Genomic DNA, 17,626 nt, shown 5'->3' with positions numbered 1-17,626 from the left:
TCAATATACAAGACTGCTGTCATCTCATACATTTGCAACGAAAAATTCAAAAATGAAATTAAGAAAATACTAATTCACAATAACATCAAAAAATAAAATGCTTAGAAACAAATTTAATGAAATAAGTGTAAAACTTATACTCTGAGTATTACAAGTCATTGTTGGGAAAAAGATAAAGATCTAAATAAAAGGGAAACCATCCCTTGTTCATGAATCAGAACACTTAACATTAAGTTGGCAGTATCCCTCAAAGTGACCTACAGATTCAGTGCATCCAAACAGAATCCCAAAGACCTCCTTAAAGAAATCCACAAGCTGACTCTAAAATTTACACAGAATTGAAAGGGACTTGGAATGGTTGAAACAGACCTGAAAAATAATAGAAAAGTAGAGGGATTCAAACCTCCCAATTTCAAAACTTACTACAAACCAATGGTAATCAAGACAGTGTGGTCCTACACAGGGATAAACACATAGATCTGTGGAACAGAATTGAGAATCCAGGAATAAACTCATGCATATATAATCAGTTGATTATTTTTTTTTTTTTTTACAAAAATGCCAAAGCTATTCAATGAAGAAAGAATGGTCTTTTCAACAATGATTCCGAGACAACTGGATGGCCACATGAGAAAGAATGAAGCTTAACTCACACCATATACCAAAATTAACTCAAATGGGTCAAAGACCTAAATGTAACAACTAAAACTATAAAACTTTTAGAACAAAATATAGAGGAAAATTTTTATTACCTTGAATTTGGCAAATAATTCTTAGATAAGACACCCAAAGCATAAGCAGTGAAAGAAAAATAGATAAATTGAACTTCATGAAAATTCAAAACTTTGGTGCTTCGAAAGACAGCATGAATAAAGTGAAAAATGCCCCACATAGAATGGGGAAAAATATTTGCAAATTATGTATCTGATAATAACTCTTATGACTTCATAATTTAAAAAAATAACTTTAAAAGGAGCAAAGGATCTGAATAGATGTTTCTATGAGCTTACCAGATGGTATTAGTGGTAAAGAATCTGCCTGTCAATGCAAGAGATGCACAAGAGACAGTTTCGATCCCTAGGTCGGGAAGATTCCCTAGAGAAGGATAAACGGCAACCCACTCCAGTATTCTTGCCTGAAAAATTCCATGGACAGAGGAGCCTTACAGGCTACTGTTCATGGGGTGATAAATAGTCAGACACAACTGGGCAAATGACCGCGTGTACATGCATAAGGAAGTCATGGCCAATGAGCACACAAAAAGACACTCTCAACATTATTAGTCATTAGGGAAATGCAAACAAAAACCACGATGAGATACCATGTCACATCCACTAGGATGGCTAGATTCCGAAAGTCAGATAGTAAGTGTTGATGAGAATGTAGAGAAATCAGAACCCTCATAGAGAGCTGTTGGGAATGTAAGACGGTGTAGCCAGTTTGGAAGATATCTGGCCATTTCTCAAACATTGTGTCGTCACATGTTCCAGCAATTCCACTCCTGGGTATACGCCACAAAGAAATGAAAAGTGCACCCACACAAAAACTCAGATATGAACGTTTTTTAGGAGCATCACTCATCCTAACTGAAAAGTAGGAAAACCCCAATATCAGTCAATAGACAAATGGATAAACGAAATGTGGTATGTCCATACAAGAAAATGTTATTTGAAAAAAAAAGAAAATGTTATTTGGTCAAAAAAAAGAATGAAGTACTAATACATGCTACAGCTTGGATGAACCTTGAAAACCTTATGCTAAGTGAAAGAAGCCAGTCACATATTATATGATTCCATTCATTTGAAAGTTTAAGTAAAAAAATATATAGAAACCGAAAGTAGATTTTTGCCTGCTTTAGGGTGGGAGGTGGAAGGGAAGGGGGTTTATAGCTAAAGCGTTTTTGGGGGGAGAGGTTCTAAAATCAACTTTAAGTTCCAAATTGTGTGAGAGTGAGGCAGTTCAGTTCAGTTCAGTCGCTCAGTTGTGTCTGACTCTTTGTGACTCCATGGACTGCAGCACACCAGGCCTCCCTGTCCATCACCAACTCCTGGAGCTTACTCAAACTTATGTCCATTGAGTCAGTAATGCCATCCAACCATCTCATTCTCTGTCGTCCCCTTCTCCCACCTTCAATGTTTCTCAGCAACAGGGTCTTTTCCAATGAGTCAGTTCTTCACAACAGGTGGCCAAAGTATTGGAGTTTCAGCTTCAGCATCAGTCCTTCTAATGAATATTCAGGACTAATTTCCTTTAGGATAGACTGGTTGGATCTCCTTGCAGTCCAAGGGACTCTCAAGGTTCTTCTCCAACACCACAGTTTAAAAGCACCAATTCTTCAGCGCTCAGCTTTCTTTATGGTCCAACTCTCACATCCATACATGACTACTGGAAAAACCAGAGCATTTTGGGGGCAGTGAAAATATGCTGTATGACCCTATAATATTGAATCCATGCCATTGATATATCTATCAAACCACAAAATGTACAACACCCAAAGTGAGCCCTAATGTAGATTGTAGACCTTGGATGATGCTGATGAGTCAACGTAAGTTCATCAGTTACAGGAAGTGTCCCCTTCTGGTGGGTGATGTTGATAATGAGGGAGGCTATGCATTATGGAGTCAGGGGGAATATAGGAAATTTCTGTACCTTCCCTTCAATTTTGCTGTAAACCTAAACTTCTCTAAAAGTAAATTCTCAATTAAAAATAAACTAGACTGGTTTGCTTACTGCCCTCCCCTCACAAATCTTAACCTGATTTTCCCCTGTCTTTCAATCCAATTTCATGAATGACCAGATAGAGAATTTCAGGTAGATCTTCCCAACTCTTCTTGGCCACAAGACTGCCGGCTTTAGTGGTATGAGATCATGGAATGAGACTTGGAGTCGAGCCACCTAGAGGGTGAAATTTTTTTACTTTGGACAAGATCAAGTTTCAATCCTCATCTTTGTCAACATGGAGATAAAAATTTTACCTTTGCATGGTTACTGTGAAGAAAAAGTGAGATGTGTGTGCAAAGAGGGGAATAGTACAGTTTCTGACACAGTATACACTCAATGTTACTTTCATTCTCTGAAGATGGATATTTCTAGGACAGCATTAGAGTGTTGGCAGCTTTGCATCTGTTTAACAACTGCCTCTGACCCCCAGGACAGAAATCAACTGACACCAAGCCACATGATCCACACAGATTGTCACTTACTGAAGTTGCTCAAAAGTCTACTTTTGAACCCTAACACAAGAATGAAGGTGGGCAGAAACAGTCTCCTGAGAGATCACCATCTCCATCAATACCAAATGGAGCTGAGTGCTGGGCCCCTTTCTCTTTAAGTGATGTGACATGACCAGATATTACTTTTAGATTAGATGGCTGTGTGGTATCTGTTGAGGCACACAGGAAGATAAGCATCACCTTCTGTACCGACGGTAGAGCGTATGAAGAACCAGGAGGTGACCTCGAGAAATTCTAAGTGCTGGTTCCCGCCCATGCAGAAGAGCAGTCTAAAGTCAGGTGGTTCTCTGCCTACGCAGCCCTGAGCCTCAACATGCCCCTGTGTATCTTGGACCTCAGCTGGAGATGGAGCCAAGCTTCCCCCATGATTTAGACAAGTCAAGGCAGGTGCAGAGCAGGTGTTCCCAAATGCTTAAGGATCCACCAAGGATCTTCCAAAGAGTGGAGCTACTCCAGATCTGTCCAGTCCACCTCTGCAGAGACAAAACCTAGGAATCTGTCATTTTCAGTAAGTTCCCCCAGGGGATTCTCTTGAAGCCAGGCTGCCACCATTTGGGTCTGAAGATCAGGGGACTGGATCTGTCAATGTCTATCATAGGAGAGTCAGTATAGGGAGTTTCCCAAAGAAAATAGTTCTGGTTATCTCACATTGAAGAGGAGGAAGGTGAGAGTCATATTGAATATACTTAAGGTTAAACACAAAGATATTTGGGTTTGGAAATCTATTGTTTTGAGTAAGAGTTTAAGATAAATAAACACTTCAGATTTCTTGGTAGATGCCAGTCCCAAGAACACTTAGTTTTAGTGCTTCCTGAGCAAGATAAAGTCAATGAGGGACTTCCCTGGTGGTCCAGTGGCAGAGTCCATGCTCCTAACGCAGGGGGCCCAGGTTCGACCTTGCTTATTGAACCAGATCCCACATACCATAACTGAGAGGTCCCATACCACAACTAAAGATCCTGCATGCCTCAATAAGACCAGGCCACAGCTTAACTAATTAATAATTTTTTCAAAGATACAGTCAATAAGAAAAGTAGAAGTCAGCCTCGTTTCTAATAACCGAGCCTTGGAAGTAAATGGACAGCTGAGGTTCAGCCCCCACTCCTAACATGGTGATCAGAGAAAAATGATCCAACAGGTGTCTGACAACAGAGAGAAAGAGACATAATGCATCACTTTGGTAACCAACAATACATTTATTAACTCCAAAAAGCGTTATTTCACTAAACTTCCCATGCGACATTGCAAGCATGAGCTGTAGCAGCAACAGGAAATGGCCCTTCCATGCCGAGCACAGGCCCTGGACATCAGACAGCTGCGGGCAGGAGGGCCCTTCACCAGTCTCAGCAGAGCAGCCACGGCCATGACTCTAGCAGCAACAGGGGGCAATGGCATGATGAGCCAGCGGAGGGGAACAGCTCTGCCAAGAGGTGGCCAAGGGTGCCGGGGTCCAAACAGTGAATCTGCAACGCCGTCAATCTTGTATTTATTTTTCATTAGAGTATAATTGCTTTATACTGTTGAGTTAGTTTCTGCTGTACAACAAAGTGAATAAGCTATAAGTATACATATATCCCCTCCTGCCAACCTCCCTCCCACCTCCCCCATCCCACCCCTCTGGGTCATCACAGAACGCCGAGCTGAGCCCACTGGGCTCTGCAGCAGCTTCCCACGAGCTGTCTATTTCACACAGGGGAGTGTATATATGTCAGTGCAACTCCCCCAATCTGTCTCACCCTCCCTTTCCCCCAACTTCATGTCTACAAGTCCATTCTCTACATCTGGAAGCTGTAATTCTTGTATGTGTTTTTCCTTTTCTCTTATTTTTAATTTATATTTTATAATGTTCATATATACTAGAGTGGGCTTCCCTGGTGGCTCAGTTGGTAAACAATCTACCTGCAATGCAGGATTCGATCCAGATTCGATCCCTGGGTCCAGAATATCCCCTAGAGAAGAAAACTGCAGCCCACTCCAGTATTTTTCCCTGGGAAATCCCTTGGGCAGAGGAGCCTGGCAGACTGCAGTTCATGGGGACACAAGACACAACTTAGTGACTAAACCACCACCATATACCAGAGTATGAGTAAAAATACAATTTGTAAAGACATAAATACCCTCGTAAACACTGACAATTGTTTATGGCTAGGAGGCAGGAGTTATGACCAACCTAGACAGCATATTAAAAAGCAGAGACATTACTTTGTCAACAAAGGTCTATCTAGTCAAGGCTATGGTTTTTCCAGTAGTCATGTTTGGATGTGAGAGTTGGATCATAAAGAAAGCTGAGCGCCGAAGAACTGATGCTTTTGAACTGTGGTGTCAAGAGAAGACCCTTGAAAGTCCCTTGGACTGCAAGGAGATCCAACCAGTCCATCCTAAAGGAGATCAGTCCTGGGTGTTCATTGGAAGGACTGATGCTGAAGCTGAAACTCCAATACTTTGGCCACCTGATGCGAAGAACTGACTCATTGAAAAAGACCCTGATGCTGGGAAAGATTGAAGGTGGGAGGAGAAGGGGACGATAGAGGACGAGATGGTTGGATGGCATTACTGACTCAATGAACATGAATTTGAGTAAACTTTGAGAGTTGGTGATGGACAGGGAGGCCTGGCCTGCTGCAGTCTATGGGGTCACAAAGGGTCAGACACGACTGAGTGACTGAACTGAAATGAACTGAGGAGGCAGGATCCAAAAGTTTGGTTACTTTATACTCCTACTTTACTCACTAAGTGTTAATTGCTGTCAACACTTCCTCTATGTAAACTGTACCTCCTCCACTAGATGCTGAGGGAGGAGGTTTGCGGAGTTTGGGGTGTGGGAACCGGTACCACTGAGTTCAAACAAGTTTATACTGTAGAAGCATCTCTGGGGCCTGGAGGGTTCCCAGGGGCCCAGGCTCCTTGGGAGGAGCAGAAACGGGAAAGGCTTTGTAAAACTGAGAGTCCTGGAAAGACTGCAGGGTTTGCCTTCAGAGAGACCCTCCAGGGAGCAGCCCCAAACCCTAGTACACATCAGCTGTGCCATCTTGGGTGACCACTCTCAACTTTAAGCTTGTCTTCTATGAAATGAAGAACTCATGAGTGGTATGCACCTCACACCATCTATGCAAGGCTCACATGAGGCTTTGGGGAATCACAGAGCATATTCCTTCTCCCGAGGAGTATCCCAGAGGTTCCCAAGCTCCAAAGCCTGTCAGGAAGGGGTGCTACCAGGTCAGCCAGAGGAACTTGTGCCAAGGCCCCTGCCCAAACAAAACCAGGTCTCTGCAGATGAGCCAGAAGTCACACACAGCCCAGGTGACCCAGCACCCAGCCGCCCACACCAACCATCAGCCACCCCTGTTGTCTCCGGGCTCCTGCAGCTGCTGGGAAATTTCAAGGTCAAGTTTGCTGTTACATTTTGAGTCTTTGTGTTGATCTCTGCCAGACCTCTGCAGGAAGGAGAGGAGACAGCTAACATGCGCACAGGGGCAGGAACTCGTTCTGAGCACCCAGGTGTCCTTCTGCCTCAGAGCCCCCTCAAACCCTCTCCCCCTCTGCTTCCTGGTCACAACCACAAGCGGATTCATGCAGGTTGCAGAAAATAGGATAAGCCAGAGCTGCTGTGTGTGGTTACAAGTACAGAGGCTTTGGGAGTTCTCTGGATCTGGCCTGGAAGCATCTAGAAACATCTGAATACTTGGATGACTCCCACCTCTCTTTTCCTCTTGTCACCCTGATGGGTACTGAACTGAACCCCAGACAAGAGCCTCCCAATCCTTCCTGCACCATTCAGAGGAAATTGTTTCACTGGCTCATCCAGTTCATTCCCATTTCCTCTAAATCCCTGCAAAAGCACTTTCCTGGGAGCAGGAACATGCTTTGACTCATTCCATTCTCCCATTTCTGACTCTTGCCATTTTGGAAAGCAGAAGCTTGGGTTCTGCTACGCATTTTGAAGGAGATGCTTGAAGGAGGTGGAAGTTGGCTTATCGATGCCACATCCAGGGCCAAGGGAAAAAACCAGTTGAGGTCAAGGCACTGCCTCCCACTCCAGCTTGGGGTACAAAAGCAGAGAAAGTATCCTTCCCAGTTTTGAACAGACTATGTTCTGCCTTTTACCGTTCTCTGCTGAGACCCTGAATTGGACTGTGAGCTTCCCATGCCCAGGTTCACAGCTGCTCATTCATCTCCTTGTCTCCCCGCCCAGCTCAGTACCTGGCACAGGTAGATGCTGAAGGGAGCCATGGGGACAAGGGCATGGCTGATTTGGCTCTATCCTTCTGGGGCTAGCACTGTGTCCAACACAGCGGATGCTCAGCACAGCTTGATTAAAGCTACTGGAATTAGCAGGCATCTCTCTCCCCTACCTGCCCCAGCTGGGACTTAAACACGGGCTTCGGACCCCTCGGCAAATCAGTGTTCAGTCTCAGAGATCCATGGCCTGGGTGGAGCCTTGAGATCAAGGTTTTACCCAGGTGTGAGCTCTCCCAGCAGCCCAGGAAGGGGGTGAAGTGAGAACCCTCTCTCACCACAGTACAGAGAGACAGGGTGAAGGAAAAAAGCTGTCAGCTCCACCCCACCTGTGCCTGCCCTTACCACCCAAACCCATGCAGGAAGGGGCGGGGGACTACCAAAGCCAGCCGAGTCATCTGTGGTTTCACTACGATGGTGAATCAGTCCTCTGTTCAGGGGGCCAAGAGGGCAAGCTTGGGTTTAAATATCGTTGAACCAGTAGTGACTGAGAAGCACCAGGGGCAAGTAGGGTGTGAGGTCCCAACTCGCCGGGGGTTCAGCCAGGTGTCTTCAGGCCCAGTCGTGAGCCTTGGTGGAGGGAACCGTTTACCTGCCTCACCAGGATGGGGTGAGAACAACACAAAGATGAAAGCGTTATGGCCAATGTGAAAAGCCTCCATACCTGTGCAATGTTGTTGTTATTGTTTAGTCGCTCAGTTGTGTCCGACTCTTTTGTGACCCCAGGGACTGTAGCCCACCAGGCTCCTCTGTCCATGGGGTTCTCCGGGCAAGAATACTGAAGCAGGTTGCCATTTCCTTCCCCAGGGGATCTTCCCAACCCAGGGCTCAAACCCGGGTCTCCAGCACTGCCAGGCAGATTCTTTACCACTGAGCCACCAAGGAAGCCCCACCTGTGCATTACTTAAAGCATTAACAGGCATCGTGGTCAGATTCAAGGCCACCCCTTGGAACAATTTCAGGGCACTACTTGCATAGACTCAGTATGAAAAGTCACCCCCCACTGACCTCCTCTTACCCTGACAGAGCAGCTCGGTCTCCAGAGGAGACCAAAGACTCGGGTTTCCTGAATCCAGTCTTAACTAGCTGCTCAGGGGTTCAGGGCTCCCCAGAGGAAGAGAGAAAGGAAAGAGAGCAAAAGCAATTTACTGGCAAGTTTTTACACAAAGCTAATAAGCTTAAATGTCAGGTCCCTCACCTGCAAGGACCTCTCCAAGCCACTCTACCTAATTTTGGATTTATTTCTGTATTCTTGCTTTAAGAAAGGCTGCAAAACCATTGAAACTTCAGGCCCCCAGAAAGCATGGGTCTGCTCTGGCTCCCAAATAGGACTCTTCTCTCCTCAGAGACAAGTATCCATCATTCCCCAGCCTGGTAGACTCCACCAGCCGGCCTCCTCCCCTGGATGTCCACCTGTCTAGCCAGCTCCAACAGGCCTCCACGATTTGGCATTCTCCAGCCAGGACTACGTTTTCCCTAACATTTCAGCCTGTTGGACTGTTGTTGTGGACTGTGCCCCACAGCAAACACTACCAACAGTAGGAAGATTTCTCCCAAGTCTCGGGCAAATTCACCCCGCACTCCTAGGTGTCCCCACTGCCCTCAGCGGGTCCCTCTGTCACAGCACAAATCCATCCCAGGGAGACTTCAGTTTTGAGGGTCCGCCTCTCTGCCAGGGTCCAAGCAAGTCTATCTGATTTGGGTCTCCAGAGCCCACCAGCTCAGAACTGGCCCCTCCCAAGTGCTGGGCAAATGTTTCTTGAATAAATGAATCGATGAGTAACGCTAGTGCTGGGGACAATAACAGAGTGATTTTAAAAGGTCAAGTTCAGTGCTGGGACCCAGCTTCAGTCTTTGCTCTCCTGCTCCAGCCACCCCCTCCTGATACCTTATCACTCTCCTCCAGGCAAGCTGAACCAGGAAAAAATCATTCCTGGAGCCTGTTTGCCCCCTGGTGGCTGAATAGAGGCAGCAAGTGAAAGTATCAAAGTTAAAAGTCGCTCAGCCATGACTCTCTGCAAACCCAGGGACTATACAGTCCAAGGAATTCTCCAGGCCAGAATACTGGATTGGGTAGCTGTTCCCTGCTCCAGGGGATCTTCCCAGCCCAGGGATTGAAGCCAGGTCTCCCACATTGCAGGTGGATTCTTTTCCATCTGAGACATCTGAGCCACCGGGAAGCCCAGGTGGAGCCCAATCCTTGGACGACCTGCACAGATGCTTTACACACCTCACCTCCACCCTCAAGAGCAATACGTTCACCACGGTCTTACTCACGTGGAGGCTCACGTCCTACAATTTCTGTAATTGCTTGGTCTATAAGGGGCTATAAGGACTCCTCTCACCTGCAGTCCCCCAAGCCCCACCCTGGACCCAGTTCCCTTGAGTCATGGTGGCCTCCATACCCGTCCAGGAGATCTCAGAGAAAGGAAGGCCATCCTGCTTCCTGTGTGTCTGGTCTTACATTCTTGCCTGTCCCTTCCAAGGCCCTCCAAGATACCTGGAATGTGTGCTAGAGCCAGGCTGAGCTGTGGGACCCCATCCCACAGAGTCAGCCTAGCAAAGTCAGGCCCTGCTTCCTGGCTTCCAAAGAAACTCGCCAGCTACTTTATTCCAACAGGCTTCCTCACTCTGGACCACACAGTCTTGCCACCACTGCAGTGCTGCCACCTGGAATCAGGGACAGTGGACCACTATGCCTTGCTCAGCCTGTGCATTGGTGTATTCATAGCGGAATGTGATGCCTTTCAATGAGACATGCCTTCTGCTGGTGTCTCCTGCCCTCTGTTAAATACATGTACAGATCTTCCTCAACAGTGAGCTTATGTCCTGATAAGCCCATCTTAAGTTGAAAATATCATAAGTCAAAAGTGCATTTACTTCAAAATGCATTTAATACACCTAGCCTACTGTTAAACATTTCTTTGGACAACATGAGAGTTGCGAGCTAAGTTTTATTTGGGGCCAACAGGAATGCGGCCCAGGAGACAGCATTTCAGATAGTTCTGAGAAACTGCTCTGAGGAGGTAAGGGGAGGCGCTAGAACATTTGTTTTGCGATAAAGGGCAGGTAGTTGGGAACATCAAAAGATTTTTGTTAATTAAAGAAACCAGATATCTCACGTTAAGGACTTTAGTGCTTTTCTATGCATAGGAAGATGCAAGAGTCTGGGCTTATTAAAATCATTCCTTTGATACGTATCTCAGCTGTGTGGGGCCAATATCCCGTGTTTTCACATCCTAAGTTCCTCAGGGCTCACTATAGGGAGTGGCTGCAGTCTGATGGCTGTGAGATGGCAGGTATTCTTTCCTTCCTGAGTTCCCTCAGAGCTCACCAGCTCACCATCCATGGTGGCTGCAATTGCTAGTGACTATAGCATCCTTATTTACTGGTATGGCAGGAAATATTCCATTTCTCACTACCGAACGTCACAGCTTAGCCTAACCTATCTAAAACATGCTCACAATGCTTAAATTAGCCTATAACCAGGCAGAATCATCTAACACAAAGCTTAGCATATGATGAAGTGTTGAACATATCATATAACCTACTAAATACTATACCGAAAGGGAAAAATACACTGGTTACTTGGGTACAGAGTGGTTGTAAGTGTACTAGTTGTTTACGTCCAGATCACGTGGCTGACTGGGAGCTGTGGTTGCCACTGCTGAACAACATCATAAGAGAGTATTGTGGTACAGCTCATCACTAGCCAGGAAAAGGTCAAAATTCGAAGCTTCTACTGAATAAGCATTGTTTCTGCACCATCATAAAGTTGAAACATCTTAAGTTGAACCATTGTAAGTTAGGGACCATCTGCCATCATTCCTCCCAGTTTCTCTTAGGTCCTGAAGGATCTAAGTTAGAGACTCCCGCTCTATACAGTTCATTCACAGCCTCCTTTTCACACCATTTCCTGTCTACCTACAAAATGTACTTAAAAATTGCCTCTTCTAGGAAGTCCTCTTTGACTTATCTGTTCAATAATCATGTACCATAGTTTTGACAAACAGTCCAAGCATATGGAAATAAGATTTATAGCCCAAGACCAGGAGGGTAGAGGAGCTGTATTACTAGGAAGTGCTTTGGGAGGATATGCCACATGTAATTGCACATGCACAAGCACACACACGATACTAAATCTGCTTGACACCAACTTCTCCCACCTCCTTCCCTCCCAGCAGTCTGAGGGGGTTCTATCATTAAGACGATTAATGATAATAGGAAAAGGTAATGAGCATTCACTGTAGCCAAGCACAGGACAAAGGCTCACACCTGACTTGTACTTGCCCCCGAGCGCAGAGACCTGCGGTATCCACATCTTAAAGGCAAGGCCTACGAGAGTAGGAAAATGTCAGTGTGGAAACCATAAGCATGGAAACCAGTGTCCCATTGGACGGGTCCACCTGTGGAACATGAGTCAAATAAAAGCAGACCCACGTCATGCCTCTTTTCCTCTTCCCAAGTAATCCCCCATAATGTCTGCTGCATGGTGTGATTTTTGTGGGATTAAACGTGAACAGCTTAAAAATAAATCATTACATTTCCATCTTCAGTTGATCTAAGCCTATCATTTGACACCTGGCCACAAAAGCAGAGTAACAACAGGTAGGGGATTAAACTCTATTGACCTTGTGACCTAGCTGGAAGTTGATCATCCCTAATTAGAACAATTTTGTAATTGTTTTACAAAAATATCTCAGGCACCCACACCATTGACAGGCCACTCCATACAGGGGGCTGTCATGCTAGAGGCCAGGAGAGCAGTGTCTCTGAAGCAGAGGGGTACCTCTCCTGGGCTTACTCGCTTTGGCGGCTAAGTCCCCCTCAGGACTTTCCTGCAGCCCCCAGGTGATCCACTGTCCCTGATTCCTCGGTCCACCCCTCCTTCTTTTGAGTTTCCTCTCCTCCAAGCCCAGTCTCAGGTTAAGGATTCACACCAGGGTCAGGCTAGTGGAGGAGGGACTGGAGCTGGAAATGGACCCAAGGAGAGGTGGGGACAGGCGTGGGCCACTGGGACAGCTGTGGGCAGGGGTCCGACAGGCAGCCATGGCCTGGGTACCAAGAGAAATGATGGACATCGGGATGGAGGCCCAACAAGTAGGTGAGAAGCAAGTGCCAGGGGTCAGGGCAGCCTGAGTGCAGAATTCTGGAACAAGAGCTAAGTTAGGGACCAAACCAGAAACCCACTTGTAAAAACAGAAGAAAATTCAGAACATGAGGAAACTCTGGGGTGGGTACCTCTGCATTAAAACAAGTTGGGGAACCAAGAGTGAGTGGAGCCCTTGACTGGGGCTACCCATCACTCGAAGCCTGGAGTACTGAGTGTGTCCTGCCTCCAGATTCTCCAGAATTTGACCATGACCTCAACTTCGGGGACCTGGGGAAGCAATGGGGGAAGGCAGAGGAGGCAGCAGCAGGTTCCGAGCACCCACACACACACACTTTTCCTGGCCCTAAAATAGAGCACTGTGCTTCTGAGGTTTTGCTGGAAACTAAAGGGAACCAGGAGAGAGGTCAAGTTAGGACAAATCACAAGTTAGGGCAAGTCACAAGTTGAGCAGAAATGTCACCAGAGCCCCAGCATAGCTGGGGTGAGGCCTCACTCCTGGCCCGGGGCCTCTACCCACTTCTCTCATGGGGTGGGGTTCTTATCTGGAGAGGCGGGGTCCTTGGGGCTCCACCACACTGGTGTCCATCCCGAGCCGGTGTTTCTGGGCACTGGCTGGGGCACTGAAACCTCTGGGAGATCCTGGCCATCCGGTAAAGTTGTGAGAAACCAAAAGGGCCCCGGGACTCTTTCAACGTTAGTCTCCCATCACACGGAGACCATGTGAGGAGTGAGGAGGACATGAACATGAAGCCCTGTCACCTGTGAAGCCCAGGACAGGAGCACGGTGAGCCTCGGTCTGGGGAGGGGAGGGATGTTTTCTATCAAATGTGCTGGAGGGGGCTTTCCTGGGGGTCCAGTGGTTAAAAATTCACCTGCCTATGCAGGGGACACATGTTCAATTCCTGGTCAGGGAAGATCCCACATACCACAGGGCAACCAAGCCTGTGTGCCATAACTACTGAGGCTTCATGCTCTAGAGCCTGCGTCCCTCAACATGAGAAGCCACCCCAATGAGAAGCCCATGTACCGCAACTAGAGAGCAGCTTCTGCTTGACACAACTAGAGAAAGCCCACAGGCAGTAATGAAGGTCCAGTGCAGCCCAAAATAAATAATTTTTAAAAAAAAAAATTTTTTTTTTAATTTCTTTTTTTTTTTATTTTTTTTTTTAGTTGGAGGCTAATTACTTTACATCATTACAGTAGTTTTTGTCATACATTGAAATGAATTAGCCATGGATTTACATGTATTCCCCATCCCGGTCCCCCCTCCCACCTCCCTCTCCACCCGATCCCTCTGGGTCTTCCCAGCGCACCAGGCCCGAGCACTTGTCTCATGCACCCAACCTGGGCTGGTGATCTGTTTCACCCTAGATAATATACATGTTTCAATGCTGTTCTCTTGAAACATCCCACCCTCTCCTTCTCCCAGAGTCCACAAGTCTGTTCTATACATCTGAGTCTCTTTTTCTGTTTTGCATATAGGGTTATCGTTACCATCTTTCTATATTCCATATATATGTGTACTGTATACTGTAATGGTCTTTATCTTTCTGGCTTACTTCACTCTGTATAATGGGCTCCAGTTTCATCCATCTCATTAGAACTGATTCAAATGAATTCTTCCATGGTGTATATGTACCACAGCTTCCTCATCCATTCGTCTGCTGATGGGCATCTGGGTTGCTTCCATGTCCTGGCTATTATAAACAGTGCTGCGATGAACATTGGGGTGCACGTGTCTCTTTCAGATCTGGTTTCCTTGGTGTGTATGCCCAGAAGTGGGATTGCTGGGTCATATGGCAGTTCTATTTCCAGCTTTTTAAGAAATCTCCACACTGTTTTCCATAGTGGCTGTACTAATTTGCATTCCCACCAACAGTGTAAGAGGGTTCCCTTTTCTCCACACCCTCTCCAGCATTTATAAAAAAAAAAAAAATTTTTAAGCCTTCTTTAAAAAAAAAAAAGTGTGTTGGAGGAAGGGAAACATCCCCAGAGTGGTACCCTCAGACCCATTCAGGTCCCGGCTCAGTCACTTACTAAGGGGTCACCTCCCTGTTTTGAAACAATGAACAGCCTTGTAGGACCTATCTCCTGGATTGCCTTAAGATGTAAATGAGAAAATGTGTGAAAGAATGTTTGCCGCCTTTGTTGAAAATACAAAAATACATCACGCGAGCTCCATTACCAAGAAGAGCAAACTGACGCCAAATTTTGGGGTGCACCGGGGCCCTCTGGCCCTCCTGGCCCTCTGGATGCATCTCCATTCCTTTGCTGCTCCCCCTGCGACAGCATTCAGGGCTCCCCCACACTCACTCTGGGCCCAGAAGAAGCCTTGGAGGATCATTAGGAGTGCCCAGATCCAGGGTACAGGTTCTCAGCTTCTGCTGGGTAAGCTGGAATAAAACTGTGGTTCCACCCAGAGCAGCGAGGCCCTGCTGGGGTTTGCGGCCCCCTACTCCTTCTGTGACAGGGACAATGGAAGGAGAATTCTCACTGAACCAAGACAAGCTAAGAACCTGCGGGCACAGAGTCGCTTTACAAATTGTAAAACAAATTGTTATTGCTATTTAGTCGCTCAGTCATGTCCGACTGTTTACGACCCCATGGACTGTAGCCGGCTGGGCTCTTCTGTCCATGGGATTATTCCAGGCAAGGTTACTGGAGTATGATAGCCAAAGCAAACTTCAGGGTCGAGAAGAGTTCCATTAACATTTTATCTCTTCACCCTGAGCTTGGGAGCCTGTCAGGAGAGGTGGAGGCGGCCCTGCCCTGGCAGACAAACCTGCAGACCCACCTTGATTGGAAGGCAGCCAGGGCCTCGAGCCACCGACCCAATTCCCACGCTCCAGGGCTCTCCCAATTTACCTTCCCTCTCACGCCTCGCCCCCGGGAAGCCTGCCTGGAGCTTCCACCCAGAGCCCAGCCAACCCAGCTCACACCCTCCCTGGGCATCAGGGATGTGGAGAAAGGCTGAGGGCTTCCTCCACCAACGAGAGTTCCAGGCTTCTCCATCTCTGATTGTTAACATCCTCTCACCACCCTCCACCCCCAGCAGCCCTCTTGCGATGAACTCAGTGCTGATGAGAGAGCTGGGAGATCCTAAAATAAGATCTTCTGGCTTTGGAAAACATGAGTCAGACTTTTGTTACAGCTCTGTTTTGCTGCAGCAAATGTTATAACCAATCTGCTGTCCCCAGCTGGCAGAGGAGGGTGGACGGGGGCGTAGGCAGCCCTGGGAAGCTTTCGTGGTGGAAAGCCAGAGGTGGCTGACCTGCTTCCCTAAGGGATTATCCTTGACCTCCTTTTCCTTCCAAGCATCGGGTCCTGTGAGCCTTTGGGTCGCAGGTGGGGAGAAAACAGCTGCCATTGGTTGACTTGAGTCCCCTGTATAGAGTTGGAACTTAGAGGGGTTCCTCTTTTCTTTGCCCCTAGTGATCGCCTTCTCCCTTCTCTTCCTCTAGTTCCCTGCCAGCTCCAAGTGGGCTGGAATGTGACTCCATTCTGGCTTGCAAATCTCTTTTTGGCCCTGAGGATAGACACATAGCCTCGCAGGCAGACATCCACACTGGCCTACATTTATTCTCCCTTTATTGATCCAAGAGGGAGCAACAGAGAAAGTGCCTCCACGCTGCTCTTCCAGCTCTGTGACCTCCCATCAGAATAGTCCTGGTTACAGGTTTGGGGGGCTCCAATGCAGAGACCCCAGGGCCAGCAGAGCCTCCCAGAGCCACCACTTCTGCTGAATCACTCGTTCACATACTCGCTTGTCCAGAGATGGGACTGCCTGCATCACCAGCTCAATGACAGACTCGCCTGCCCACTGTACCCCACTCCCAGCTCAGTGCAGGTGACAAAGGGGCTGGAGAGGGCCAGGGCTCTGAGCCAGCATCACCCGCTTCCCCAGCTCCTCCAAGGAAGGAGAGGTCAAGAGACTAGACTTTGGTCGCTGGGAGGCGGCTGCAAACCTCAGATCTAGACCCATTTTCCCATCTATATGATGGAAGCAATGATGCCCACTTCTCACCATTAATGGCAGCATAGGGTGAAGGAGTCAGGTAAAGCATTCAGCAGAGCCTGGTAAGTGCTTGCTCAATAAGAGGCATTTCTTGCTACTATGATGCCAATGAAAGATATATTTTTTTCAATTAGCAAATGATTTCAGGGACTTATGTGGTGAGACTCCACCCCTCAGGTTATCTTCTTCCTGGCATCAACGTGCCAGGGAAGCAGAAACAGTAACTATCAGATGAACACAATCAAATCAAAGGAAGTGGAAGAGTGGGGGATGGGTGGGGGGGACTTTCACCTGTGCCCTGGGAAGGCCCCACAGGCACCAGTAGCCTCCACAGAGGATTCCCCTCTGTAAGTAGAACCTGCTAGTGCCCGCTCACTCCCAGGCCCCGTCCCCCGACCTGGGCTGGCTGGGACCCTCCGTACCCCAGGAGTCACCTCGGTACCCTGGGCCACCAAGATGGTGTTTCTCTTCTCCTTATGAGCTGTCTTCATAAAAGCGGCCCTCACCGCTCAGGGACTTCCCTCCTTCACAGCCCACAGCCTGGCTGATGGCGCACAAGTAGCGATGCCAGTCCCCACGCATAGGGCATGTCTGTCACCAAGTGCTTCTGCCCTACGCACTATCTGAGCCAAGCTTCCTGCAACTCAGTCTCTGCTCTGAACAGTTTCATCACATGGATGTATAAATCTGTTCCATCACAAAGAAAAAGCAAGTCTGGGGAAGCACCCGGAGCTAAAACATCAAATTGGACATCTCCTCCCCAGGTCAGCCCCGGGTCAGACCCTGCTGGAGGGCCCCAGCCCAGCAGAAGCAAAGGTGAAGGCTGCCTCTCACCTCTCCCTGCAGCGCAGCTGGGTGTCAGGAGTAAAAACAGCCATTCACAGGGGCTCTGGCTCTTTTGACTTTGTGATTGAGAAGCAGACAGCTGGGTAGGGAAGAAAGGAAGGCAGAGGGCAAGGGCTTCATCCAAGCAGGACTCTCTCTCTCTCTCCATCCCTCCTTCCACATGACTGACCCCTGCCCTCCATG

The 17,626-nt window shown here is 47.6% G+C and overlaps 1 protein-coding gene across 1 annotated transcript in view; it reads right to left on the bottom strand.

Moving 5' to 3' along the window:
- SMIM35 (small integral membrane protein 35) overlaps positions 1 to 17,179 on the bottom strand; it is a 51,721-nt gene extending 34,542 nt beyond the window's left edge. Inside the window, exons 1-2 of the mRNA XM_070472805.1 lie at positions 17,104 to 17,179; positions 14,896 to 15,043 (exon numbers count right to left, since the gene is read on the bottom strand). Coding sequence (XP_070328906.1) covers positions 14,896 to 15,043; positions 17,104 to 17,179 — 224 coding nt within the window. The remainder of the gene's footprint in view (positions 1 to 14,895; positions 15,044 to 17,103) is intronic.
- Positions 17,180 to 17,626: the final 447 nt, after the last annotated feature.

Source organism: Odocoileus virginianus, chromosome 10, assembly GCF_023699985.2.
Source record: "Odocoileus virginianus isolate 20LAN1187 ecotype Illinois chromosome 10, Ovbor_1.2, whole genome shotgun sequence".
NCBI lineage: Eukaryota > Metazoa > Chordata > Mammalia > Artiodactyla > Cervidae > Odocoileus > Odocoileus virginianus.
This window is presented reverse-complemented; position numbering and strand designations above follow the sequence as displayed.